This window comes from Natrix helvetica, assembly GCF_964273705.1.
Source record: "Natrix helvetica genome assembly, chromosome: W".
In the NCBI taxonomy this organism is placed as follows: domain Eukaryota; kingdom Metazoa; phylum Chordata; class Lepidosauria; order Squamata; family Natricidae; genus Natrix; species Natrix helvetica.
The window spans coordinates 46,283,458-46,310,213 of NC_138555.1; the positions used below are offsets into that span (position 1 = coordinate 46,283,458).

The 26,756-nt window shown below is 46.8% G+C and overlaps 1 protein-coding gene across 2 annotated transcripts in view; it reads left to right on the forward strand.

The window, feature by feature from the left end:
- The window catches only part of LOC309400683 (ras-related protein Rab-5A-like), a gene marked incomplete at both ends in the record, with an annotated part of 60,597 nt that extends 34,049 nt beyond the window's left edge, over positions 1–26,548 (forward strand). For both annotated transcript variants that reach the window (XM_081969280.1, XM_081969281.1), the window contains 3 exons: positions 4,066–4,188; positions 16,018–16,111; positions 26,433–26,548. In XM_081969280.1, coding sequence (XP_081825406.1) covers positions 4,066–4,188; positions 16,018–16,111; positions 26,433–26,548 — 333 coding nt within the window. The remainder of the gene's footprint in view (positions 1–4,065; positions 4,189–16,017; positions 16,112–26,432) is intronic.
- Between the last annotated feature and the right edge of the window lie 208 nt (positions 26,549–26,756).

Consider the following 26,756-nt stretch of genomic DNA (forward strand, 5'->3'; position numbering starts at 1 on the left):
AATGGTGAATTAACACAAAGTATTGCAATCCAGAAAGGTACAAGACAAGGTTGCCCCCTATCCCCCCTGTTGTTTATACTAACCCTAGAAGTACTAGCTAGGAATATACGTAAAGAGGTACAGATAAAGGGACTAGAAATCAAAAAGGAGCAATTTAAGTTACAGGCCTTTGCGGACGAGCTAGTGTTTGCGCTAGAAGATCCTATAAAGTCTGGTACGAAACTCATTGAGGAATTGACAGAGTATGGGAAAATAGCGGGTCTAAAGATAAATATGACAAAGACCAAAATGCTGACTAAAAATATGAAATCAAAAGCAAAAGAGGAGTTCACGAAGAAATTGGGTATCCAAATTGTCAAAAAAGTTAAATATCTTGGTATACATTTATCTGCGAGGTGTGTGACCATCAAAGAAGACAATTATACCAATCTGATTAATGAAACTAAGAAGGATCTAGAAAGATGGAAAAACCTACAACTGTCCCTGATGGGCAGGATCGCAGTTATGAAAATGAATATATTACCAAAATTTCTTTTCCTATTTCAGAATATTCCCATTAAACTAGAAAAAGGTGTCTTCAAGGACTTGAATCAATTGGTTTCGAAATTTATCTGGCAGGGAAGAAAACCAAGAATAAAACTTAAGGCCATGCAAGACACTAAGAAAAAGGATCTGCACACAAATATTTTAGTAGACATTACATCAGACAATCTCTGTTAATAATATGGAACAAAATTAAACATGATCACTATACCAAAATACCTATTTGGCTATCTACGATGGAAGCATACATACACCCAAATTTAATCAACATGGAAAATATAGTTACATATAAAGAGTTATTGAACAGTCAGGGGGAGATCAAAACCAGATCAGAATTGACATCACAAGGAGTACAAGTAGAATGGTGGTCTTATTTACAGATACAATCAAGGTATGCACAGGATAGGAAGAACGAAGGTATTGCCAAAGACTACACAATATTAGATAAACTGTTGATACAGACAGAAAACAGACTGATCAAAGTGCTGTATAGATTCTTGTTGGAATATAAACTAGAGGAAGAACATGTCAAAGAAACCATGGTCGCCTGGGCGAAAAATTTCGGTTACAATGTGGAATTGGCTAAGTGGGAAAAACTTTGGATACTTAATCAGAAACTAACATTGGCTACGGCGTATAAAGAAAATCTTTATAAGATGTTCTACAGATGGCATCTCCCTCCAGCATGGCTTTCCAAAATGTTCAAAAATCTGGCCCCAAATTGTTGGAAGTGTAAAAAAACACCAGGCACTTTCTATCATATGTGGTGGACGTGCAATGAGGCAAAAAATATTGGAAAATGATTCAGTCGTGGTTAGAACAAATGGTGGGAGAACAAATTATGTTTAAACCAGAAACTTTTCTCCTAGGCATAATACCGGAGGGGTTTAAGAAACATACACTTTATCTAATTATACATATACTAACTGCAGCGCGCATAACCTATGCACAGTATTGGAAAAAAGAAAATACACCATCAGAGCTAGATATAATCAGAAAAGTGTTGGCCTGTGCAGAAGCAGATAGGCTCACTCTTGAACTTAAAAATAAAGGGGAATCAGAATATTTTGAGGTATGGAATAGATTTTATGATTGGTATAAGACAGCGGTTCTCAAATAGTGGGGCGCGCCCCCCTGGGGGGGCGCGAGGCTCCGTAAAGGGGGGCGCGAAGGCTCCCTTTCCATCTGGGTGCAACGGCGGCGAAGGCGTGGGCGAGGCATAATATATGCCGCCTGGAAGTGGCAGCACTTCGGACTGTGGATTTTCATTGGAGCCGCGGGCTGGAGCTGTGCAAGAAGCCTGCTCGGGCGGGGGTGGGAGGGAGGGAAGCATGGGACCGCCCGTCTTCGCCACCGTGTAGCTCGCCTCCCCGCTAGCAGCTCCACCGCCAGCATTCCGTCTGGAAGCTCCACTGCAACAGCCGCTGTTGGGGAAGGGACAAAGGGGCGGCGGTCGCCCGATCTTGCCACCGCCACCCCTTCGCCCCTGGTAACGGCGACTGTTGTGCTGCTGCTTCCAGCTGGGATGCTGGAGGAGCTGCTGGCAGGGAGGGAGGGAAGAAGGGCAGAAGGGAGGTGGAAGGAAGGAAAGAAAAGCAGACACGCTGGAGGGAAAGAGGAAAGAAGGCAAGCAGGCAGGAAGGAGGCAGAAGGAAGGAGGGAAGAATGGAACTGGAAGGGAGGCAGGGAAGGAGGGAGGGAGAAAGGAAGGATAGGAGGATAGGGAAAGAGGAAAGAAGGCAGGCAGGCAGAAGGGAGGGAGGTGCAAGGAAGGAAGAAAGCATAGATAAGCAGGAGGGAAAGAAGGCAGGCAGGCAGGAGGAAAGAGGAAGGAGTGAACTGGAAGGGAGGCAGGGAAGGAGGGAGGGAGAAAGGAAGGATAGGAGGATAGGGAAAGAGGAAAGAAGGCAGGCAGGCAGAAGGGAGGGAGGTGCAAGGAAGGAAGGAAGCATAGATAAGCAGGAGGGAAAGAAGGCAGGCAGGCAGGAGGAAAGAGGAAGGAGTGAACTGGAAGGGAGGCAGGGAAGGAGGGAGGGAGAAAGGAAGGATAGGAGGATAGGGAAAGAGGAAAGAAGGCAGGCAGGCAGAAGGGAGGGAGGTGCAAGGAAGGAAGGAAGCATAGATAAGCAGGAGGGAAAGAAGGCAGGCAGGCAGGAGGAAAGAGGAAGGAGGGAACTGGAAGGGAGGCAGGGAAGGAGGGAGGGAGAAAGGAAGGATAGGAGGATAGGGAAAGAGGAAAGAAGGCAGGCAGGCAGAAGGGAGGGAGGTGCAAGGAAGGAAGGAAGCATAGATAAGCAGGAGGGAAAGAAGGCAGGCAGGCAGGGGGAAAGAGGAAGGAGGGAACTGGAAGGGAGGCAGGAAGGAAGGGAAGGAGGAAGGGAGGGTGGAAGGAAGGATAGACAAGTAAGAGGGAAAGAGGAAAGAAAGCATGTGACTACGGTGGGAGACGAGGAAAGACCGGTGTGCTATGTTATGCAGAGGTGTACTTGTAACAATTTTATAGACAAATGATACTATTTACAGTCGCGCAGGGGGGGGCGCGAAATGTTTTCTTCTTCCTAGGGGGGGGCATGACAGAAAATAATTGAGAAGCACTGGTATAAGACAAGATGACAAGACTGGAACCAATGTATATATTGTGATTGAACAGAAGGACAGACAATGCATTAAGTAGATTAATTGTTAATGGTTGAAACTAGCTGTACATAATGTGAATGTATGATCACTCCGACCCCGCGGCATTGCATTGTTTTAAATGTAAAAACAATAAAAAAATATATAAAAATCACCATTAGTCAATTGCAAAAGGCAATTTTATTTGGAACAGATTACATCCTGCAATGATACCACTAACACCGTCAAACATCAACATCTTCCTATCCCAGGTCCTTGGGAAGGACTCGCTAGGTGACCAAAAATGCCAAATCCAGTTTGAACATCTGGCTGACTGTGATTAACCATAATAATATAAAATTAAAATAATGTATCTGTTTTATGTTAAGGCAATGAGATAACATCTATATTGTATCTAGTTCTTTGCCTCAAGATATTAGAAGAATCTTGTAATGAATCTACATTTACAGTAAATTAGAATAAACTGTTAGGGATTGTAATCTATTTCATCAAATGTGCACAGAATAAGATAATTGGATTTATATGCAAGATAAAATGCAGTAAAATAATAACATTTGTCAAAAGAAAAAGAAATGTAGGAGTGGTAGACCATAATAAGCCACATAGATAATGGCTATTTGCAAAACATTTTCCTTTGCCTGTTTCAGGCAAATGATTTGGCTATTTTATAGATTAATTTGTAATCCTAAATAAATCTCCATTGATGGTTAAGAGTTTTGTAGCAGTTTACATTTATAGGAGTTTGTGAAATTAGGAGTTTGTGCAACAGAAAGGAAAACATGATTTAGTTAAAATGTAGTTTTTGGCACTGGATATCCAGCCATATCCTTTTATTGAGATCTTGTAAAATGGAAAAAGAAACAAAATTTCTTTTTAAATACTTGACAGGAATCCTTTGAAAGAGCAAAATACTGGGTAAAAGAACTCCAGAGGCAAGCAAGTCCCAACATTGTAATAGCTTTAGCAGGAAATAAGGCCGATCTAGCTAACAAAAGGGCTGTAGATTTTCAGGTAAGTTTTAGTTCTAATATTTTATCTGCAATTGTAGCTTTGCTAAAATAATGTATAGCAGGGGTCCTCAAACTTTTTAAATAGGGGGCCAATTCACAGTCCCTCAGACTGTTGGTGGGCCAGACTATAGTTTAAAAGGCTGTTTCCAAGGGTGCTTGTCTGCACATTGGTCTTGTGGCTGTTTCAGCCTTCTGGATGTGGCTCTTTTAAGAGGCAAGGTTTCCGAGGAACGCGGAAGGAGGGGTTTACCATAGAGACAAGGAGTTGATGCTCCCGAGAGCTCGCACGGGAAGGTGAAGTGGGAGGAATTCTTCCCTCCCCAGCTGCATGCAGTGGGTATTGGTCAGTCTGTGGGCAAAAGTGAGAGGGGCGAGGAATTAAGTTGGCAGCATGATCGAAGCTGGGATCAATGTAGGGGAGACTGCGGGGTTAGTTTGGCCCGGCAAATTATTACACACACACACACACACACACACACACACACACAGAGCTATCAAAGTGGATCCTGGGCGCTGCACTGCACTGCACTGCAGTGGAGAAACAGGCAATCAAGCAGCGGGCATGAAGGAAGGAGGAGGAGGAGGGAGAAGAGAGGGAAAACGTCCTCCTCCTTCCCTCGCACCGGCCGCTCAATTGCCTGTTTCTCCATTGCAGCACAGCACTGTGGACCTTGCCCCACCCACCACCGCCCGGATGCCCTTGCTTCCCCCAAGCATTTCTTTGCCTCGTTGATTTCCAGCTCCGCCGTGTTTCTTGCCATCGTGTGCAGGGAAACAAAAGTTTGAGGGACAAAAAAAAGTTCATTCAATTCCAACTTTGCGAAGATCTTTTTTTTTTTCCGCCAGAAGTTGGAATTGACTGATTGAACTTTTGTTTTTTAGTCCCACAAACATTTGTTTCCCTGCACATGGCAAGAAACGTGATGGAGCTGGAAATCAGGGAGCCAAAGAAATGCTTGGAGGAAGCGAGGGCATCTGGGCGGCGGTGGATGAGACAAGCTCTTCTGCTTACAAAAACGTTGTCTTTGACAGCCGATGCCGAAAGTAGAGAAAGAGCTGCCGGGAAGAAGCCAGTCAGCCCAGGAGTCGGGAATAGCCTTCCTCCCCCGCCCACACCCCTCCCCCACCTGCCACCCCTAAATTGCATCGCTAAAGGGGTGCAGAAAGCCCTGCCATGCCCAGCGGGGGTGGGTGGGTGGGGGGGGAGAAGAGCTGGCAAGAGGAGCCCTGTCTTGTTCCACATGCCCCAATGAAAGGCAGCAGAAGCCCAGCTGCTTTCCTTCTAAGGAAGGCGGGAAGACAGGCCCCGAATTTTGGTTCAAACTTTGGTTCATTATAACAAAGCAAAGACTGGTCAAGGAAAAAGATAGTTGCAGACAGTTGCAGGGTGGGGTCGATGGGGCATAACAATTATATTTTTAGCTGTAGACATTTATATTTTTATCTTTATGTTCAGACAGACCATGAGGGGTGTATCCTGTTACCTGTCCAGGACAGGGGATAGTTCCGTATTTGTCTAGCAGATGTTAAATGTTCCTTAACGTATTTTTATTCTTGGCTTCTTCTGTATTTTTCCATTTCTCCTTTTACCAATTTAGCAAATATATGCCTACGTATATGCTTACGTCAAAATGACTATATAGGATTGTTGATAAAGACTGTTCGGGGTTCAAACCCCTATATGCTGTTTGAGCTGTTTGAACCTGCGCAATAAACTTTCTTGCATTGCAAAGAGCTGGTCTTTGAGTTCTCAATTTCCACAACACTTCCCTGACATCTCCAGCGCTGGAAGCCAAGTGTCAGCCATGCACCCAGCCACCCATTCATCCCTCTCTGTGTCTCTGGGCTCACCTGGTGCCACAGTCCACCAAGCAGGCTGGGAAGGGCGCACCTGTGGTGGGGTGGATGGTGGCAGCAGCGGCTGGGCGTGCTCGGCAAACTGCTCGATGATTTGGGCAGGCAGATGTAGAGCACGCCCAGGTGGCAGACGTGGGCCAGGAGGTGCAGGAACAGCGGTGTCTCTAGGGACATCTGGGGGGGGGGAGGAGGAAGGGCGCTGGGCTGGGCCCACGGAGGGAAGCAGGGCCACTGCTGTGCCCACCTGCAGGCTGCCACCCACAAAGAGGCCGCCCGGGTAGTTGCGCAGCTCCAGCAGCAGCTCGTGGATCATGGCACTGCATGGGAACCAGGTCTGAGCCCCTCTTCGCAGGAGCCCCGATGATGCCCCCGGGCTCCTTAGGGCAGAGCTGGTCCCAGGCTAGATTGACCCCCTGCAAAGCCTGTTGTCTGCCGAGGAGCTCGGCTGAGGCCTCTCCCACCTCCCTGTGACAGGATGGGGTTCTTCAGGCACTTAGCTTGGCCACCTGTTTAGGAGATTCAGCCCCTCCCTCCCTTCTCAGAGCTATCCTGGGGTTTTTCCTGCGCCGACGTTGCTTGCTTGGAGGGTGGCGGGGGGGGGGGCGTTAGAGGAATGTGGGCCAGATAAATTGCTTCGGCGGGCCGTATCTGGCTTGGGGGCCGTAGTTTGAAGACCCCTGATATATAGGAATGTGAAACACTATATTGTGTGCACAATTATTAGGCATGTTGTATTTTTGAAGATTAATTTTATTATTGAACAACTACAATGGTCTTGGTCAATTCAAAATGTTAAGAAACTGCAGACCTGAATATTTAAGAAAGTAAAAGTGAGGTTTTGACTTTCTTAGGAGAATATTTATGTGTGCACAATTATTGGGCAACTATTAGTATGCACAATTATGCAACTAAATGAAAAATGAAAATCTTCCCATCTCACTTGCTTATTTTCATCTGTTAAAGTAAAAATAATAAACAACTCAAAATTTACAAATAAACATGTTAATAACATGTAAATAAACATTTCAAAAAAAAAAATCAGTGACCAATATAGTCACCCTTCTTTTCAATAACAGTCTTAAGCCTTCCATTCATGGAGTCTGTCAGTTTTTTATCTGTTGATGATCAACCTTTTGTGCAGCAGCAACCACAGGGTCCCAGACACTGTTCAGAGAGGTGTACTGTTTTCCTTCACCGTAAATCTCCTGTTTAAGAAGGGCCCATAAGTTCTCAATAGGGTTTAGGTCATTTCAGGAAGGGGGCCATGTCATTATTCTGTCATCTTTAAGGCCTTCAATGCATGTGATGGAGCATTGTCCTGCAAAAAAACCATGGTTTTCTTGAAAGATGCAGACTTTTTCCTGTTCCGATGCTTGAAGAAAGTGTCTTCTAAAAACTGGCAGTAGGTTTGGGAGTTGATTTTGAGTCCATTTTCAACCTGAAAAGGTCCAACTAGCTCATCTTTAATAATACCTGCCTATACCAGTACGCCACCTCCATCTTGCTGGCATCTGAGTCGAAGTGGAGCTTTGTGTCCATTACTGATCCAGCCACGGGCCCATCCATTTGGTTTGTCACGAGTCACTCTCATCTCATCAGTCCATAAAACCTTTGACAAATCTGTCTTCAGATATTTCTTGGCCCAGTCTTGCTGTTTCAATTTATGTGTCTTGTTCAGTGGTGGTCGGATTTTAGCCTTCCTTACGTTGGCCATTTCTCTGAGCATTGAACACTTTGTACTTCTGGGCACTCCAGGTAGGTTGCAGTTCTGAAATATGACAGCACTGGAGGATAATGGGTTCCTGGTAGCTTCACGTTTGATTCTTCTCAAATCTTTGGCAGTTAAGGTGCATCTTTTTTCCCCAACACATTTCTTGCGACCCTGTTGACTATTTGCAACAAAACGTTTGAAAAACCTTTTACAATTTTTGACTTTTCAGAGTCAGTTAAATCTCTTTTTTTGCCCATTTGGCCTGAGGAAAAGAAGCTGCCTAATAATTATGCACACCTTGATATAGTAAATCTCCTTAGGCCACACCCTCCCTCATTACACAAATAGACATCACCTGATATGCTTATATCCACTAAGCATTCAAGTTCATACAGCTTGGAGGTGGAAAATATTCATTAAAATGATACCTAATAATTGTGCACACAGTGTATAGTCATAGTATTACTTCGGTAGGATTCTGCTAGTTAGATCTTTATTTTGTGCTTCATATTGTGAATATTTTTAAGTCATCACTCACTTTCTAAAATCTGAAATGACAATGACAGTGGTTGGGAAGCAAATGGCTGTCCCAAAGGTGCTTTTTCAAAAGGCAACTGGACTTTCTCTTGTATTTTTCCCCCTTGAAGATGTTTCATTTCATATCCAAGAAGCTTCTTCATTTCTGACTGAATGATGGAGAATGGAAGGTTTTCCATTATATTCCTTGCTATCTGGTTGTTAGCACTCTCTCTGACAGTCATTGAGGCCACTTGCAGGTTTATCTGTGCCCTCAGTGTCAACTAAATAGTGTAAATGGGTGTGAAACATTCTTAGAACTGCTCAGTGTCAGGGTTCCAAGTAACACCCCTAACGAAAGAAGACTCCGAGGCTTGAGATTCCTCAAAGTTCCATATTGGCACATCTGGGAAAACCTGAATCTGAAAGTTTCCAGGCTTTCCCCACCCAAATGAAAGTTCAAGTCCCTGCCCCCACCCCCACTCCATGTCCATCACATGGACCAATCAAGCACCGTCCCAACTAGAGATGCCTCCCAGTCACGCCACTCCAGGTGCAGGGCAAATGTCCTTGACTCTGAGAAAGGAATGTTATTTTGACTATATCTACCCCACTCTATATAATCCCCCCTCCCACTTTCTCACAGCAATAAATGTGGCATGCCTGAAGGCCCAATGCAAAAGATGGCTTCCAGGACTGACAGGCCACCCCCTCCCCCACATCAGAAGATCATGTCCTGCAACGAGAATAACACGGGGTTAACATCAAAATCCTAACCACCTTCCCCCCCGGGGGGGGGGGGGCTTTGGCTTGTCAGGATATTTGTCATGGAATTTCTTAACTAGCCTATCTGATTTCAAATCCCAGCTTTTGACCCACGTAGCTTCAGACAAAGGGTACCCTTTCCAATGAACTAAATATTGTAAACGAGCCCTATACAATCTGCAGTCCAAAATCTTTTTTATTTCATAATGCGTGTCAACTCTCCTTGTTGACATTCCATGCATACCGTCGGCGGAGCCAGATCTCAGATTACAGTAGCTGGTTTGAGATGGGTGTATCTATTGGGTAACGTGATTTATGACACAGACTGAGGGGAGGAAAGGAACAGGGGCAAAGTTCAGAAGCAGATAAACAAAGCAAAGAAATGGCTGCGAATAAATCTTGCCTAATGAATAATGCCTAATGAAGATGTTAATAAATCACTGGTTTTTGTATTAAAACATTGGCTTGATTATTATGAATCAATTACGACATTGTTAGGAAACTTCACAATAGGTTTCCCCTAGTTCTACTATAGGCTTAGGAGGTGCCTGGGTTTGAGGTCTCAAGCGAGACCCAAGGGCTGGTTTCAGCAAGCTGCAGTGAAATACAGGATGTACTTTCCCTAGAATGCAGGGGAGGCTAAGCTGAAGTGTTACTGGGTTAAATACTTACACTATTGGAAACAGACCTAAAATTTTAGGTCCCAGCTTTTTGCTAGGCAGTCTTAGCCATATGTATTTGGTAGACAGAAAAACCCTATCTCCACATGGAAGGGGGTTTGAAGAGATCAGTGTTTGTCTGCTTGCTCTTTGTACTTGTCAGCGGCTTCTGCGAGTGCTTTTTTTTGTATTCTCCCACCTCTTCTTTAGTGACTCCATCCATTCAGTCAAAGTCATGAAAGAGTGGGGTTTTCTGGGCAGTTCAGGCATGGGGACAAACTCTGTGCCTCTGGTAACCTGGAAGGGGGTTAATCCTGTGCTGCTGTGCATGGCATTGTTCTACGCCACTTCTGCAAACAGCAACAGCTCCGCCCAGTTTTCTTGTTGGTAATCCACATAGCATCTTATATACTGTTCCACCGTTGTGTTTGTGTGTTCTGCCGCGCCGTTCATGCTTGGATGAAAAGCCGAGCTGAGTCCTTGTGTGGATCTGATGGATCTCAGTAACTCCCTCCAAAACTTTGCAGTGAATTGGACTCCTTGATCTGAGATGACCTGGCAGGGTCTTCCATGCAGTAGGTAAATTTATTTGATGAACATCTTGGTCAGCTTCTTTGCAGAAGGCAACCCTGAGCAAGCGGTAAAGTGGGCTTGCTTGGAAAATAAGTCTATCACTGTGTTTCCCCCACTGTTTGGGAGTTTGATGATAAAATCTATTGCAATTTCTTCCCAAGGTCTGCTGGGGCTTGCCACTTCTTGAAGGAGTCATTGAAAGTCTCATCTTCATGGCAGCACAGGTGGTGCAGCTTTTCACATAGTCTTCCACTTCCACTTTCATCTTTGGCCTCCAAAATTGCCATCTGCAATCAGCACCTCCAGCCTCAAGCTTGCAGGGACATATAGTTTGGATCCCTTCCAGGCTAGCCCATCCCTCATGGTCAGGACGTCTCTGTTGTCTGTGAGCCAAGGGTCTTCAGGAAGTGTGGTTTTTAGTGTGGCTGTCAACTTGTCCCAGCTGGGGTTGGGTGGCCCTCTAGATTGGCTTCTGGTGGTGACCTGCGCTGCTTGCTGTGTGTGTGTGTTGGGATGATGGCGTGGATGACTTCCTCCCTGTGGCTGTCAAATTGCGGCTTTCTTGACAGGGCATAAGCTAGCAGGTTTTTTTCCTGCTGGGATGTACTTCAGCTTGAATTTGAAACTGCTAAAGTATTGTGCCCAGCGGACTTGCTTGGGAGACAGCTTCCTAGGGGTTTTCAGAGCCTTGAGGTTTTTGTGATCAGTCCAGACCTCGAAAAGCACCTTCCCCCCTTCCAAGAAATGCCTCCAGGAGAGGAGGGCCCACCAGACCGCGTAGGCTTCTTTCTCCCAAATGGCCCACCTTCTCTCAGTGTCAGTGAGCTTTTTGGACACATGGGCACAGGGCAGGAGTTGCCCTTGGGGGTCCTTTTGGAGGAGCACATCTGCCATGGCTACATCATTGGTGTCTGCTTGGATGATGAACTTTAGTTCTATATCTTGGTGCTGAAGGATCGGCTCCTGGGCAAACAGCCATTTTAGATTCTCAAAGGCTTTTCAGCAGTCCATTGTCCATGCAAGTGGCGGGTTTGGCTTTTGTGTCGTAAGCAGCTCTGTTAGAGGCAGGGCGACTTCTGCAAATGCCAGGATAAACTGCCTGTAAAATTTGGCAAATCCCAAGAAGCTTTGAAGTTGTCTGCAGGTGCGTGGGGGGTTGCCAGTCTAACACTGGTTTTACTTTCCCTGGATCCATTTCCACCCCTTCGCTGGATATCTGGTAGCCTAGGTAATCTAGAGAACGTTTGTCAAATTTGCATTTTGACAGCTTTGCGTAAAGCTTTGACACGAGTTTTTTCAGCACTTGCCGCACTAGCTTTACATGTTCATCAAGGGTCTCACTGAATATAAGAATGTCAACCAGGTAAACGAGGACCCCTTTGTATAGGTGCTCATGTAGTACCTCATTGATTAGCTGCATGAACACTGCTGGGGCTCCCTGCAGGTTGAATTGCATGATTTTAAATTGGAAGCTACCGAGTGGACAGTTAAAGGCGGTTTTCCATTCATCTCCTTCCTTGATTCTTATGTGGTAGTAGGCTTCTCTTAAATCCAATTTGGTGAACACCTTGCCCTTGGCTAAGTGGTTTAGCATGTCTTTCATGAGGGGGAGAGGGTAGGTGTTCTCCATGCACACAGCATTAATTCCACGAAAATCCATGCAAAATCTCACACCACCACCACCCCTGTCTGTCTTTTCCTTAAAGTGTACTGGGGCTGCCACTTTGGATTTTGCGGCTTGGATGAAGCTAAGTTAGCATCGATGTATTTTCTCAACTCATCCATTGCTTTAGGAGTCATGGAGTACTTCTTAGGTTTGGGTAGTTTAGCCCCTGGCACGAATTTGATCACGCAATCGGTTGAGTGGTGAGGGGGTAGTAGAAAGTTGCAATCTTCTTCACTAAACCCCCCCTACATATCTCGGTATTCTTTTGGCACCTGTAGGCCACTGGGCAGTCCATCAGTAGCAGAGACTGCGGCTTCGGGTTCGCTGGCACTGTTGGGGCTTGTGGCCTTCTAGCACTGCTCTGGCTTTATGGGTGGCAGTGACCCAATGTCTATGTTTATTTTTCTGTAGCTGTCCTCCCAGGTGATGGTTGGTCCCCATTTGTCTAGCCATGCAAGACCTGGTATAATTGATTCAGTCATCTTTGGGGCTATGACTAACCAGATGAGTTCTCGGTGGTGACCCATTTCCAGTCTGACAAGCTTGGTGACTAATGTGGCAGGGCCCCCGCCGATTAGTGTCTCATCGACCTGCTCAAAGCAGATGGGGCACGCTAGGGGTCTCATGCATATGCCTAACTTCTCAACTATGGGGAGGCTGATTAGGCAGCAAGTGCAGCCCCTGTCTGTGATGGCTTTTACTTCCCCCTGGACCCCATTTCTGGCACTACTATTCTGGTCTTGATAGTAAAGGGGCAGATGGCTGTACTTACCATCGGGTTGTCGTTGCTGCTGCTCTCTTTTGCGGCAGCTAGAGGAGCCTCTCTGGCTGGAGTTCCATTCCTGACTTAGTCGGGAAGGAGTGGAATCTCTACAGCCTGCTTGGCGAGTCTTCCTTTATCGGGCAGCTTCCACAGGGTTCTCCTCGTCCCAGCCATGGCTGAAGGCCGAGCTTGAGGAACCGGGGCCGGAGTCTAGCATTCAGAAGCCCGGTGCCTGTGTTGACCACATCAGTAGCATTTGACAGCCCTGGACAGTGTGGGAGGTATCGCTTCAGCTTTTTTAACCTGGGTTCGGCGCCCCAGGGTTCTTCTCGCTGGTTTGCCCATGGTTTCCTGTGCAGGTGGATTTCCAGGTCCATGGCGACAGCTGTGTTGTACCATTCTTGTATGAGTTCTGGTACACCTCTGATGCTGCAGGCTTGCCTGAGGTCTGGGTCGAGGGCCTCCTTGAAGTGGTGTACTAGGAGGCGTTCTGGCCAATCTCTTAGCTTCCTGGCTAGTCTCTGAAACTCCCAAATCAATTCTTTTAGGGGTCGACCAGCTTGCTTCTGCATCTTGATCTCAGCTTCCACCCAATGGGCCATGTCCTTGAACCGACCCCGCATCAGTTGGACAAACTCGTCGGCATCTTCTAGCTCAGGTGCTTCTTTGTCATGAAGTTCCTCTATCCAGTCCACCACATCTCCTTCGTTCATGCCATCTGCGATGGCTGAAATCAATTCCCAATCAGATGGGTATTGATTTCCATATTGATCGATGTAAGTGCAGAGTCGGTTGAGAAAGTAGGCTAGCCTCCCTGGAGTCCCGTCAAACGTCGCCCTGAACCACGGAGGGGGAGCAGCTGGTGGGACTGGCTGCTGTGCCTGTGCGGGTTGCTTGGCTGGAACCTGTTCTGGGACCACAGCCAGAGGTTGGCATTGTGGCTGTGGCTGGACAGGTACCTGTTGCAGAGCTATAACTGGCAGCTGGAATGGAAGGGCATTGGTTGTGGTACTGGGGCAAGCGTCCACTGGTATTGCACCCACCATTGGCCGGGGTAGAATGCCCATCAAGATGGGTTCTGGTTCGCTGGCAGCAGTCCAAAGACCGGCTGCTGTGGTGGAGTACTTGTGCCGCAGAATCCTTGCTGCAGTCCCTGCATCACTGGGCTGGGCTGGTTCAGTAGACTCAGTTGCTGGGTCACCTGCAATCCTGTGGTGACCGCTGCCGCAGCAGGTCTAGCCCGATGTGTGAGGCTGTGGGCTGAAGTGGTCCATGCTGAGTGGAAGGAGGTAGATGCTCCGCTCAGTGGTGCTGCGGTTTCTTTGCCTGGGAAGGTGAACATAGGCTGGGCCAAAGTCCATCTAGGCTGTTTGTTGCCAAGGTGTTGAGTGGCACTGCCCACACTGAGTTGGCCAAATTGCTCCAGGAGACCGTCTAGTGACTGGCTGCATGACGGTGGCAGGAATCCCCATTCTTCAGAGCGCTTGCGGCGCATCTGCTTTGGCATTCTCCACTTGAGGGTTGGGGCTTGTCCCACATCCATCTGTGGTTCTGACAGCATCTTCTGGAATGGCATGGCTCCTGCAGCTTCATCTCACAGGGTCTGGTCCAGTTGCTCGGCCTGCTCAGGCACCAGCTCTTTGGGCCGGGCACCCATCTGGTGCGCCCTCTCTGCGGCTTTTTCTGCTTCCACCACTGTTTGGGTAGGGGAGTAGATGTTCTTGACATAAAGCAACAAACCATCCCCTGTGGCTCCATCCGTGGCTTTCTTGTCTTCCTCCATCTTCCCTGAGTCTTCTCGCCTCCCGGTTTCGGGTTGATGATCAGGGCTCAGGACCCTGGACAGCACCCCGGAGTTCGGGGGAGCTGTTTGAGGTTTTAAAAGGGATTTGGGTTAATTGTCAGGGTTCCAAGTAACACCCCTAATGAAAGAAGACTCTGAGGCTTGAGATTCCTCAGAGTTCCATTTTATTAGAGATGTCATATTGGCACATCTGGGAAAATCCAAATCTGAAAGTTTCCAGCTTTTCCCCACCCAAACGAAAGTTCAAGTCCCTGCCCCCCCCCCCCCAATATGTCCATCACATGGTCCAATCAAGCACCATCCCAACTGGAGGTGCCTCCCAGTCACGCCACTCCAGGTGCAAGGCAAGATGTCCTTGACTCTCTGAGAAAGGAATGTTGGAATGTTATTTTGACTGTATCTACCCCACTCCATATAATCCCCCCTCCCAGTTTCTCACAGCAATAAATGTGGCATGCCTGAAGGCCCAATGCAAAAGATGGCTTCCAGGCCTGACACTCATTCCAATTGCCTTTTGAAAAAGCACCTTTGGAACAACCATGACCTGGATGACTGAGACTCTAATTAGACATGAAGCAAATGGTTTTAATTATTTATGCCAACAGAGTACTACAAAAAGAACTATAAATTCTCCCTCATTATTAAACAACATGGTCATATTTGGTACAATAATTTCAATTGATTATAGCTGCCAGATGAAATTGAAGAACGTAACTCATGTTATACTATCACTACATATTTCCAAAGAGAAAGCTAAAAGAATATTTAATCTTAGATGCTACCAGAAGTTCAAAAGCCTGGGTGTACACTATTTAGTTTATGTAACATGCATTAGTTAATATGTTTGAATAAATAAAATACTGCATTTGGACTGTGGAGGCCTAACTTCAAATTGTCTGATAGTCTTGGAGTACATGGGATGATTTTGGTCAATCCTTAAACTACTTAACAGGTTTATTACAAGATGGAATGTGAGAATATCTAGTCAGGTTAGTATATATGGGACAATAATACATTTTTTGACAATTGGCCACTGTATACCACCACACTGAATTTGAAATGAAACATTCAAGTTTATATAGAATCTATATAAATAGCACTGTAACCATATCTGTAACTTCTAACAATTTCCCTTGTTGGCAGTTGTGTCTTCTAATAAGTATAATGCCTTAATTAGAATCTATTTTTCTTTATCCTATGATCACCCACTTTCAGATTTTAGCTTTGGAATAGTGAGCATTTATAGGTCCTGAGAAGGAAACATTCAGCAGCCCCATATTTCATTTCTACTTCACCGAGTTAAAGTAGTGCTTTCTTGGTCTATGCATTTGTGATCATTTGTGTAGTTGTCACTGCAAACCTTCACAAATATATTCTGTTGCTGAGAGCATTGATCTGATTAACTAGTCAGGTTAAAATTTGACCTTTAAACACAGTTCTAGCTGCAGACAATACTTACATTTTATATAACACAAAACTACTCCAAGAAAAATATATGGGCATTTTAAATTTACAGGAAGCACAGTCTTATGCAGATGACAACAGTTTATTATTCATGGAGACATCAGCTAAAACATCAATGAATGTAAATGAAAAATTCATGGCAATTGGTAAGTAAACTATTACTTAGAGCAGGGGTGTCAAACTCTATTTTATTGAGGGCCACATTGGGGTTGTGTTTGACCTCGGAGGGCTGGTGTGTGTGTGTGTGTGTGGCTAGGGGTTGGCGTGGTCATGGTGGGTGTGGCCGGGGTGGGCATGGCCATTTGACGCAGGCTATCTCTTCTACCAGATATTACTGGCAAAAATTTATTACTTATACTTCATACTCCACTAAACTTTTTATTTCTAAATTTATACCCTATTGTTTAATAGTAAATTGTTTTTCCAGGCAGAAAAGCTATTTAGACTATTGTATTTTTATTATTCAACTAATAATAATAATTCAATAGCATAAATAACATAATACAAGCTCTAACAGCAGGGGTGAATTTCCAGGATAGTAAATAGAAATGGCTGTCAATTATAGATTGTTGATTGTAGATTAAATGGACCTACAGTATGTAAAATCTGGCATTAAACTGTACTATTAACATAGGATGTTGCTTGTTTTCTATCCAGATCAGGCACTTACTTGAGGCCACATAATTGCAATCCAGTCCAATCTAGTCCTGCAGCACTCTGCCGGCCAAAAATGCGTGCGGGGGCCACACGCCACGCCCCCCCCCAAAGCCTGTTTTGGCCAGCAGAGGTACTGCGGGCCGGTCCTTTCACATTTCCAGGCTGGCCCCGTGGGCCTTGAGTTTGACATCCCTGACTTAGAGGAATAGTTTTAAAACATTTGTGTGACACATTTAAGACAGAGCAATCATCAAAATCATCAAACTAGAGTGGCAAATAATTTTTCATTCTTAATCATAAAATGTAGGGTAGTTTTATATAAATTGCAGCTATTTACAAATTGATAGTCTTTAAACAGCATTGATAGAATGTAGAATGTTGAAATAAAAAGATTTACAAAGATAAAGTTCACTTTGAACATGCAACTTGATTTATCTTTAATGAAGCACTTTTGTTTATTTATTCATGAAATTTATTTGCCGCCCATCTCATATCCAATGACTCTGGGTGGCTTACAGCATAAAGCCATTAAAACATTGAAAAACATTAAAACCAACAATCATAGAAACACAGCAGATAATATCATTAACAAATAAAATCATTAACACCGAATGGGAGAGGAGGGAGCTGGACACACGGGGTGGGGAGGTGGGATTAAGTTTTAATTAGTCAACCACCTCCAATATGAAGCTCCCCCATTGGGTCCTTAAGCCATCTGGCAGAGCCAGGTCTTAAAGCTCTTATGGAATGTCAGGAGGGTGGGAGCCAATCTCACCTCAGGAGGTAAGATGTTCTAGAGGGCAGGAGCCACGGCAGAAAAGGCTCTTCTCCAGGAGCCTGCCAGCCAAAATTCCTTGGCTGACAAGATCCGCAGTATGCCCCCTCTGCCAGTGTGGGTGGGGTGGGCCAGTCCAGTCCCATTGGGGTGAGACAGTTCCTCAAGTAGCCTGGATCCATGCCATGCAGGGCTTAAAAGGTGATAATCAACACCTTGAATTGCACCCGCAACAACACTGGCAACCAGTGCAGCTTGCGAAGCAGTGGTGTAACATGGGCCATTCTAGGGGATCTAAGAACTACCCATGCCACTGCACTCTGTGCCAGCTGTAGCTTCTGAATGCTCTTCAAGGGTAGCCCCATGTAGAGTGCATTGCAATAGTCCAAACGTGAGATGACTAGGGCTTGAGTGAATGAGCGCAGGGATTCCTGATCCAGGAAAGGCCACAACTGGCACACAAAACAAAGTTGTGCAAAGGCTCTTCTAGCTGTGACTGCCAAACCAACACAAGACAGTGCTGCCCAGCCCCACCCTCCGTAACCATCCCAAAAGGATACCATGGCTAATGGTATCGAAGGCAGCTGAGAGGTCAAGGAGAGTGAGGATGGTTGCACTACTTGCATCCCACTCTCACTAGAGGTCACCAACAAGTGTGACCAATGCTGTTTCTGTCCCATAACTGGGCCTGAATCCTGACCTTTTCCACAACCTTCTCTAAAAAGGGAAGATTGGAAACTGCACAGAAGTTGTCCAGGTAGGTGGGATCAAGTGATAGATTTTTGAGGAGGGGGCAAACCAGGGCCTCCTTAAAAGGCCCTATAAACATCCCCTCCTGAAGTGATGTATTAATCACTGCTTGAACCCACCTGCTAGTCACCGTCCTGGAGGCTTTCACCATCCAGGAGGCAAAAGGATCTAAATGGCAGGTGGTGGCACTAACAGCATTGAGGACCCTGTTCACTTCATCAGGATCAACAGGGTCAAATTGTTTCTATATAACTGGGCAAGACCTCTCCCCGGGCATCTCACATGGATCTGCTTTATGCATGGGTTCAAACTGAGAATGAATCTGAGTGACTTAGTCCGTCAGATGTTGAATAAATTCCTCTGCATGGCCCGAAGATGATCGCACGAACCATCCCATCCCAGGAGGGATTACATGACCCGGAACAGGGCCGCTGGGCAACACTCTACAGACACAATAAGAGTGGAGAATAATGCTGTTTTGCCTCCTACCACCATGAGATAGGCCTTGATAGCGGCTCTAAGTTGTGTCCAGTTGGCATCATCCTTTGTTTTCTTCCAGCAATGCTCTCCTCATCTGTTAACCCTTTTCAAAACCCGCAACTCCTCCATGAACCATTTCTAGGTAAAAAATACAGTATTTTCTTGTAGGTTCGGCAGGAGGGGCTACAACAGGGTTTAGTCACAGCCTGATTGGTCCAGAGACTGAGGGATTTTTCTTTAAGTATCCTCCTATCCCTCTTGGCTCCCAGTTTCCCTCAGTCTTTCCAAGCACTAGCTGTGGCTCCAGCGAGGTACCTTTTATTCTACTTAAAGGAAAAATTCGAGTAATTCGATTTAAACTTAAATTGCAAAATAATAATAATAATAATAATTTTTTAAAAAGAGAGAATATTGAAATAAATTGAGATAGACTGCGGCCAGGGGGATTAATCCCTACGATGGGAGGGCCTAGGCCCTACCCCAGCCACTTGAGAACGGCCCGATTCCTGGGTGTGCAGGGGTGGCACGTTCATGGCAGTCTGGGCGCATCAAGTTCGGCGGGCGGCAGATCAGCAGAGCCGCGTAATTCCTAGAAGCCGCTTCAAGCGGCCACCGGAGCTTTGGAACCTTCTCCCAGGCCCTTCAGCTTCCCACAGTGGATGCCCCGGTCGCCTTGCTCGCTAATGCTTCCACCGTAGTTTCAGCCGACGTGGCCGATAAACTTAAACCAGAGGACAAGCGTGCGGAGCTTACCCTCCGTAAGAATTTCAACGCTTCTGCCTGGGCCATTAAATCCGCTGCAGCAGCGTCCTACTTTAATCGGACCACGGTCATGTGCCACTCTTGATTCGATTAAGTTTGCATCCAGGGCATTGTCCACCTCGGTACCTTCGAAACGCCTATTGTGGCTTCGCAATTGTTAGATGGACAATAAGTCCAAGTGGAACTTAGCAGCTGACCCCTTCTCTGGGCCTAACCTCTTTGGGGCTTCCCTAGAGCCCCTCCTTGTGGAGAACAAAGATAAGAAGAAGGTTCTCCCTTCTAACACTAAAAAGCCGGACACTCGTCAATCTTCGTACCGTAGGCCCTTCTCTTACAGACCCCCAGACCAGGACTACCGTCAGCAGCAGTACGCCCCTTACAGATATGATAGACAGAGTCAGCGGCCATTCTATCAAGACAGAAACAGATACCAGGGGCAGTCCAAGCGGCCCTTTCATGGAGGGGGCGTGTTAAGTAAGTAAGCTCCCCGTTAGGAGAGCGAATGTGCAGAGAAGCGTAATGAGAGTGGTATGGAAGAACACGCACAAACCAGCATACAGGGACACTGAATAGTATAAAAATATAGTAGTTTACTATGTGGAAATATAGAGGTATTCAGAGTTCAGTTTACAGTCCAAGTCATACTCGGTTCAGTCAGTCAGTTATCAAATAATCAGTCTAGCACACAAAACAGCTAACAGTAGCAAAACACAGTACCTCACAATACACCGATCAGCGTCTAACAAACAAAGAGCTAACAGTCATTCTGGCTCCCTCTTATGGCTGCTTGAGGTAACAGGAACCAATTACATCTCTCTAGCATTTAAAGTAACAGATACATTTGTTACAATCATGGCTTATATACATTGCCAAGCCAAGACTAGCGTTACATCCCTAACAAGGCGGCCGCCCCTTCCGCAGAGGGAAATGACTCCAACCCGAGTCAACCCATAGGCAGCCGTCTAGCATCCTTTGCGGATCAGTGGGACCACATAATATCAGATGCCTGGGTCAGGTCAACAGTCAGGAATGGCCTCCGCCTGGAGTTCCTCTTCCCTCCCCCGAGGCTCTTCAGGACCTTCCCACTGTCCAGGGATCCGGAACGACATCGTTTGATGCTCCTGGCAATCCAACATCTGCTGGAGATTCGGGCGGTCGAACCGGTCCCTCCGGAGGAGTGCAGTCTGGGTATGTACTCCAACCTGTTTGTCGTCCCGAAGAGCTCCGGGGGATAGAGGGCGATCCTGGATCTGAAGCGCCTAAACTCTTACCTAGTTTACCGGCACTTCTAGATGTTCAAGAATCTTCCACCTCCGATTCCATATTTGGCCACCAAAATTGACGCCTGGTGAGGTGGAGCGTTTTTAGGAATCCAAAGTGGCCTCCTAGTTCCGCCTCATGGCTTCGCTGTAGAACTTCCAGCCTCAACCATGTGGGGATGTACAGTTTGGACCCCTTCCAGGCTAATCCATTTTCCATCGTTAGGATTTCCTGGTTATTGGTGAGCCACTGGTCTGTTGGGAGCGCCAATTTCATAGCTGTCATCAGCTTATCCTGGCTTCGGTTACTGTCGTACTGCGGTTTTCTCGACAAAACATCCCCCAACAAGTTTTTGGGTACTTGTTGGACCCCTGGGTTTCTGGTCTCTGCTGTAGGTGCTGCAGGTTCTGGGCTCTTGGGTTCAATCATCCCTGACTGGCCCTTTTCCTCCACCGGTGTTAGCGGCCCAAACGCAATAATCAATTTCCTACCACCGTCTTCCCACTTTATCGTAGGCTTCCACTTGTCAAGCCATGCAAGCCCCAAGATTATTTTTTCCGGCATCTCTGGAGCCACAATGAATCTGAGAAGTTCATAGTGGCGGGCCACTTTTAATTTCACCAGTTCAGTTATTAGTGTGGCTGGGGCCCCTCCAATTAGCGTTCCATCTACCTGCTCAACCCAAATGGGACTGGCTAGAGGTCTTGTGCATATGCCTAGTTCAGTGATGGCGAACCTATGGCACGCGTGCCACAGGTGGCACGCGGAGCCATTTGTCAGGGCACGCGAGGCACTGCCCTGTCAGCTGGCCAGCGTGCATGCGCGTGCTGGCCAGCTGAGTTCACCCTTTTTTAAAGCCATTTTTCACCCTCCCCACTGGGGGGTTCACGCATTGCATTATGGGTGTGGCACGCCCGCACACGACCCCCCCCCTGCGCTCCCTCCACTTGTGGCACGCGAGCCAAAAAAGGTTTGCCATCGCTGGCCTAGTTGCTTGACAATCGACATGCTGATTAAGCATCGAGTGCAACCGGTGTCCACAACTGCTTCAACTTCCCCTTCCACCCCCGTCTCAGGTACTTGGAGGTTGATTTGGAAGGCGAAGGGGTGGATGGGTGCACTCACCAGTGGGTCATCTTCGGCATTTTCCTCCTCCGAGGCCTCCCTCTTGGTAGGACTTTTCGTCACCATAGGTTGGGGATCCTCTTCCAGAGGTTGTTGGCCCAGATGACTCTTTTCTGGTGGTATCTGGGGCCTTCTCTTTACTGCCGTGGCAGTTGGTGCACACGTTTGTGGCATTGGGGCTGGAGCCAAGCACTCTGCTGCTCTGTGGTCAAGTTGACAGCAACGGTGACATTTTATTTGCCCCCACGAGGAAAGGAACCTAGTTACATCTCTAAACTTAGGAACCGCCTCATCACATTGTTCCGCTATCCATCCTGTAGCTTCCCCCTTGGTAATCCCTTCTTCCATTGTTGAGAACCTGAAAAGTGGTATCTTTTCCATCCATACTCTGGGAAGAAAGCCCAATTTGGTGGTGCTTTATTCACAAGCTGCAGCCCAATTTCCGGTGGCTGGCAAGTGAAAGATGCTGGCCAAATCCCTTCTTGCTGGCTGGGTTGAATTTCCCATTTTGATAGGGAATCTGTCTTCAACTCAGTTGCAGGGTAATGGATGATTTCATTTATCGCTGTTTGGAAGGAGTCAAAATCTCCACTCCAGTTTTTTTCCCCCCAAGCCTTGCTTCCAAGATGGGGGGAAGGAGGGGGAGCATGCACTCACATTTAGTTGCTCAAGCTGATCTGGGACTTTCATTCTCCCTCCGTGTGGTGAATTAGTTTCCTCCTCCGGTCACATCTTCCCCGACGCTATTTATCTGAAATTTCCCTCTCCCACAAATTCCTTCGCTTCTTGGGAGAGATGTAGAGAAGCGTCCCATCTCAGCTTCTTATCTCAAAAAGCTTTCTCTTAATTGTTTGCTGATATTTTACGCTGACCTGGTCAGCGTTGGGAAATCAGCACCCCCTCACCAGCCCCCGTGCCGGGGTGCTGGTGATTTATTTTAGAGAAAGATTTGGGATAATGTCAGCATTCCAAATATCATGCAGAATTAAATCAGAGTCCAAGGCAGCGCTATCCTTAAAGTTCCAATTTAATAAGACAGACATGTTGGCAACAAACTGTGGAATCCCAAATCTGAAAACTTCCTGGGATTCCACCCAGTTGAAAGTTCATGATCTTATCCCCACACCCATAAATCCATCACATGGTCCAATCTTCTTCGGCCACGCTGGCATCTCCACCCAGCTGGTTCCGGTCAGGTGCAGAAGTGAGGAGACAAAAGATGACCTTGGGCTTCTAGAAAAGAATGACAACAACACATTCCACAATTCTACTCCTTTCTATTCCCCCTCCCAATTACTACACTAATGAAACAGCACAGTGAAATAATAGAAAGTGTGGCAGGCCAAAGATCCTAAAAGGAACATAACTACAGGCCTGACACCTGGGGTTTTCTATAAACTTTCCCAAAAGTCACCTCTCACCCTCAACAAGAATCCTACATCTGGGCACAGTGATAGACTCGAGATCAGGGCTAGTCCGCCTCTCGCCAGAATGCCTGTCGAGCCTTCAATCCTTGGCACGGCACGTCCGCGCAAGTCGGTCAGCTTCCATCCTGACCTTGACCAGCTTGCTGGGCAAGATGGTGTCCTGCATAGGAATCATGCCTTGGGCCCGTCTCCACTCCCGGACTCTTCAGTGGCTGCTCATTCCCTTCCAATGACAATGCATGAGCAACTCGTCACATTCGATCCGTCTGACTCCGGGCCTCCGCTGGTCCCTAAAGTGGTGGCTGTCTCCAGCCTTGAACCGTGGGGCCGAGTTTTGGGAGCCGGCCCGCACATCCATCACAACAAACGTGAGTCTCTTTGGCTGGGGAGCAGTGATGGGATCCAGCATGGCGCAGGGCCAGTGGTCGAAATCCGACCTGCGCCACAACATCAATTGGCTGGAATTGAAGGAGGAAGGCTGGAACTTGCCTGGCCCTTCTCCATTTCCGTCACTCATTAACAAACCACCACGTCCTACTACTGACAGACAATGTAGCCGCAAAAGCACACATACATCGGCAAGTTGGAACACATTCCAGGGGCCTCTGGATGGAGGCCCAGACACTCACACTTTCGGCGGAGAAGAACCTGGCCTCCATAATTTCAGAGCACATCTCGGGAGTGGCCAATCACCAGGCCGACTGGCAGAGTCGGGCGACGGGCGACCACGGCGAGTGGCAGCTGATTCCAGAACTCTTCCAGTGAATCTGCCTCCGCTTCGACAATCCACTAGTGGACTTGTTTTCCAGTCCGACCAACGCCCAGTTACCCAGATATTTCTCCCGCTATCCGGCATACACTGTGGAGAGCACAGACACCCTCAGAAGCCCGTGGCCACCAGGCCTTCTTTATGCCTTTCCCCCCATTCCTCTCATCCAGGGGACCCTAAGGAAAATAGTGTTAGAGGGGGCTCACGTCATCCTGGTAGCCCTGTTCTGGCTGAGGCGTCTCTGGTTTGCAGACCTAGTCCAGCTATCCATATCTCCTCCATGGAGGAGTCACCGGGAGGAGGTCGTTCTGTGCCAGGGGGTCCTGATCCATCCGGAGCCCCAGTGGCTCCAGCTGACCGCCTGGCACTTGAGTGACACCTCCTAAGGGACGCGAATCTGTCAGCCAAGGTCATTTCTACCATCGAGGCCACTAGGCAACCTTCAACCACACAAATTTACAACTCTACGTGGTCGACTTTCGCTTTTTGGTGCGAGAAGTCGCATATTTCCCCGGCCAATGCCTCAGTTGCCCAGGTCCTCGAGTTCCTTCAGCATGGCCTGGATTGGGGTCTCTCCCATAACACCTTGAGGAGACAGGCAGCGGCGCTCTCTTCGGTTTTAGCTGGAGAGGGCAGTTGGTCTTTAGCTCAGTCCCCTTTAGTTAAGCGGTTCCTGAAAGGAGCGGCGAACCTGTGTCCACCTCCGGTACACAGATTCCCCACCTGGGATCTCTCCTTGGTTCTTAGGGCTCTCACAGGGGCCCCCTTCGAGCCATTGAGGACAGTCCACCTTCGATTCTTAACTCTGAAAGTGGTTTTCCTCATCGCCATAATCTCGGCTAGAAGGATCTCCGAGTTGGGTGCACTGTCGTCCAAGGAGGACTTGTGTCAATTTCACCAGGACAGGGTGGTCCTCAGGCTCGATCCGATCTTTCTCACGAAGGTCAATTCCCTTTTCCATAGATCACAGGAGGTCATCCTTCCCAATTTCTGTCCATCCCCCTCTCACGAGAGGGAGATTATTTGGCACCAACTGGACGTCCGTCGCGCCTTGCGCATCTATCTGAAGCGCACGTCCCCCATCAGGCGTTTGGAGGCGCTGTTTCTTTCATTCCAACCCAGCACTCTGGTCGCCAGGGTCTCTTCCACTACTATAGGGAGATGGTTGAGACAGGTCATCAGAGACGCCTATGAGGCGTTGCACCAGGTTCCACCACAGGGAATTACGGCCCATTCCACTAGAAGTGCAGCTACCACCGCCGCGTGGGCCACCAGGGCACCCCTAGAGGACATCTGTAGGGCGGCCACTTGGGCCTCTCCATCTCCCTTCATCCGACATTACCGTCTGGATCGTTTTGCTTCAGCGGATGTGGCCTTTGGCCATAGGGTCCTCCAACGGGTGGCGACCTCTCCTCCCCCAGGGCCATCTTCCCACCCTGGGACTTAGCTTGGGTATGTCCCTGTTGTAGCCCCTCCCGCCGAGCCTACAGGAAAAAGAACTTTGGTCCTTACCTGAACGTTTCTTTTCTGTAGGGAGTCGGGAGGGGCTACATTCCCACCCATGGCATTGACAGTGGGGTTCGGGGTGGTCGGAAATTTGTATGTTGTGGTTTTCCTTACACAATGCTCGCAGCTTTTCCATTCGACCTCGTGAAACTGGGAGCCAAGACGGATAGGAGGATACTTAAAGAAAAATCCCTCAGTCTCTGGACCAATCAGGCTGTGACTAAACCCTATGTAGCCCCTCCCTCCTCCCTACAGAAAAGAAACGTTCAGGTAAGGACCAACGTTCTTTTTCTCATAATGCTATATGAGTAGTAGTTGAAGGCCCCATAAATCATGATAAATTGAGGAAAATTTAGATTTATTAGATAGAGCACATGATTAATAAATGTATTAAATAAGTTAAGATCTGAAGTCTTAGATACATGTTAGATCTGAAGGCTTAAATTAGATACATGTGGAATGGAATTCAAGTTTAGCTGTATGTAGAATGAGGCCTAAAGTAAAGCCTTAATTTGGCATAACCTATTCATTAATCATACTTGAAATGGCTTGAGACTAAGCCCAAATCCAAAGTTATATTTAATTCCAATACCTGAGAATACACAGTAGCTCAGTTTTTACTGAATGTGATGAACTCAACTCATTCCAATAATGTTTACTGTATTTTGTTCAGTTGATTGAAGGCTCTGTTGAAAAGTATTCCAGCAAAGTGTTTACTTTAAAACTTGCCCTTAATAGTCTTCAGTACTGAGCTGTCTTTTATGTGTTGCTGTCTACTGTATACTTCAAAAACAGTGCAATCCTATATTATTAAGAGTTAGAAAATTAGAACTAAAAGTAACCCTGAAAGTTAAGAATTTATGAAGCAATGAAATTAATTTGAATGGGATTTAAACCAAGCATGAAAGGAAATGCTTTTTTTTTAAAAAAAATGCTATTTTTACTATTTTTTATAGCTAAAAAGTTGCCAAAGAATGAACCACAGAATGTAGGAGCTAACTCTGGTAGAGGAAGAGGAGTAGATCTTACTGAACCAACACAACCAACTAAGAGTCAGTGTTGTAGCAACTAAACTTTCAGCTGCTTTAAACTGTCTTGACTATAATTCAGCTTCCTCTAATTTGTTAATAACAATGGAATAATTTGGACTGTTTAACCTGGCCCAATACAGCTTCCAAAAACAAAAGAGACTTATGAAATAGTTGTTTCTAATACATAATGTTTTTGTCCTAATTTTTAATAACATGCATGTATCACTGGCTGTTACGTTTCAACAACGG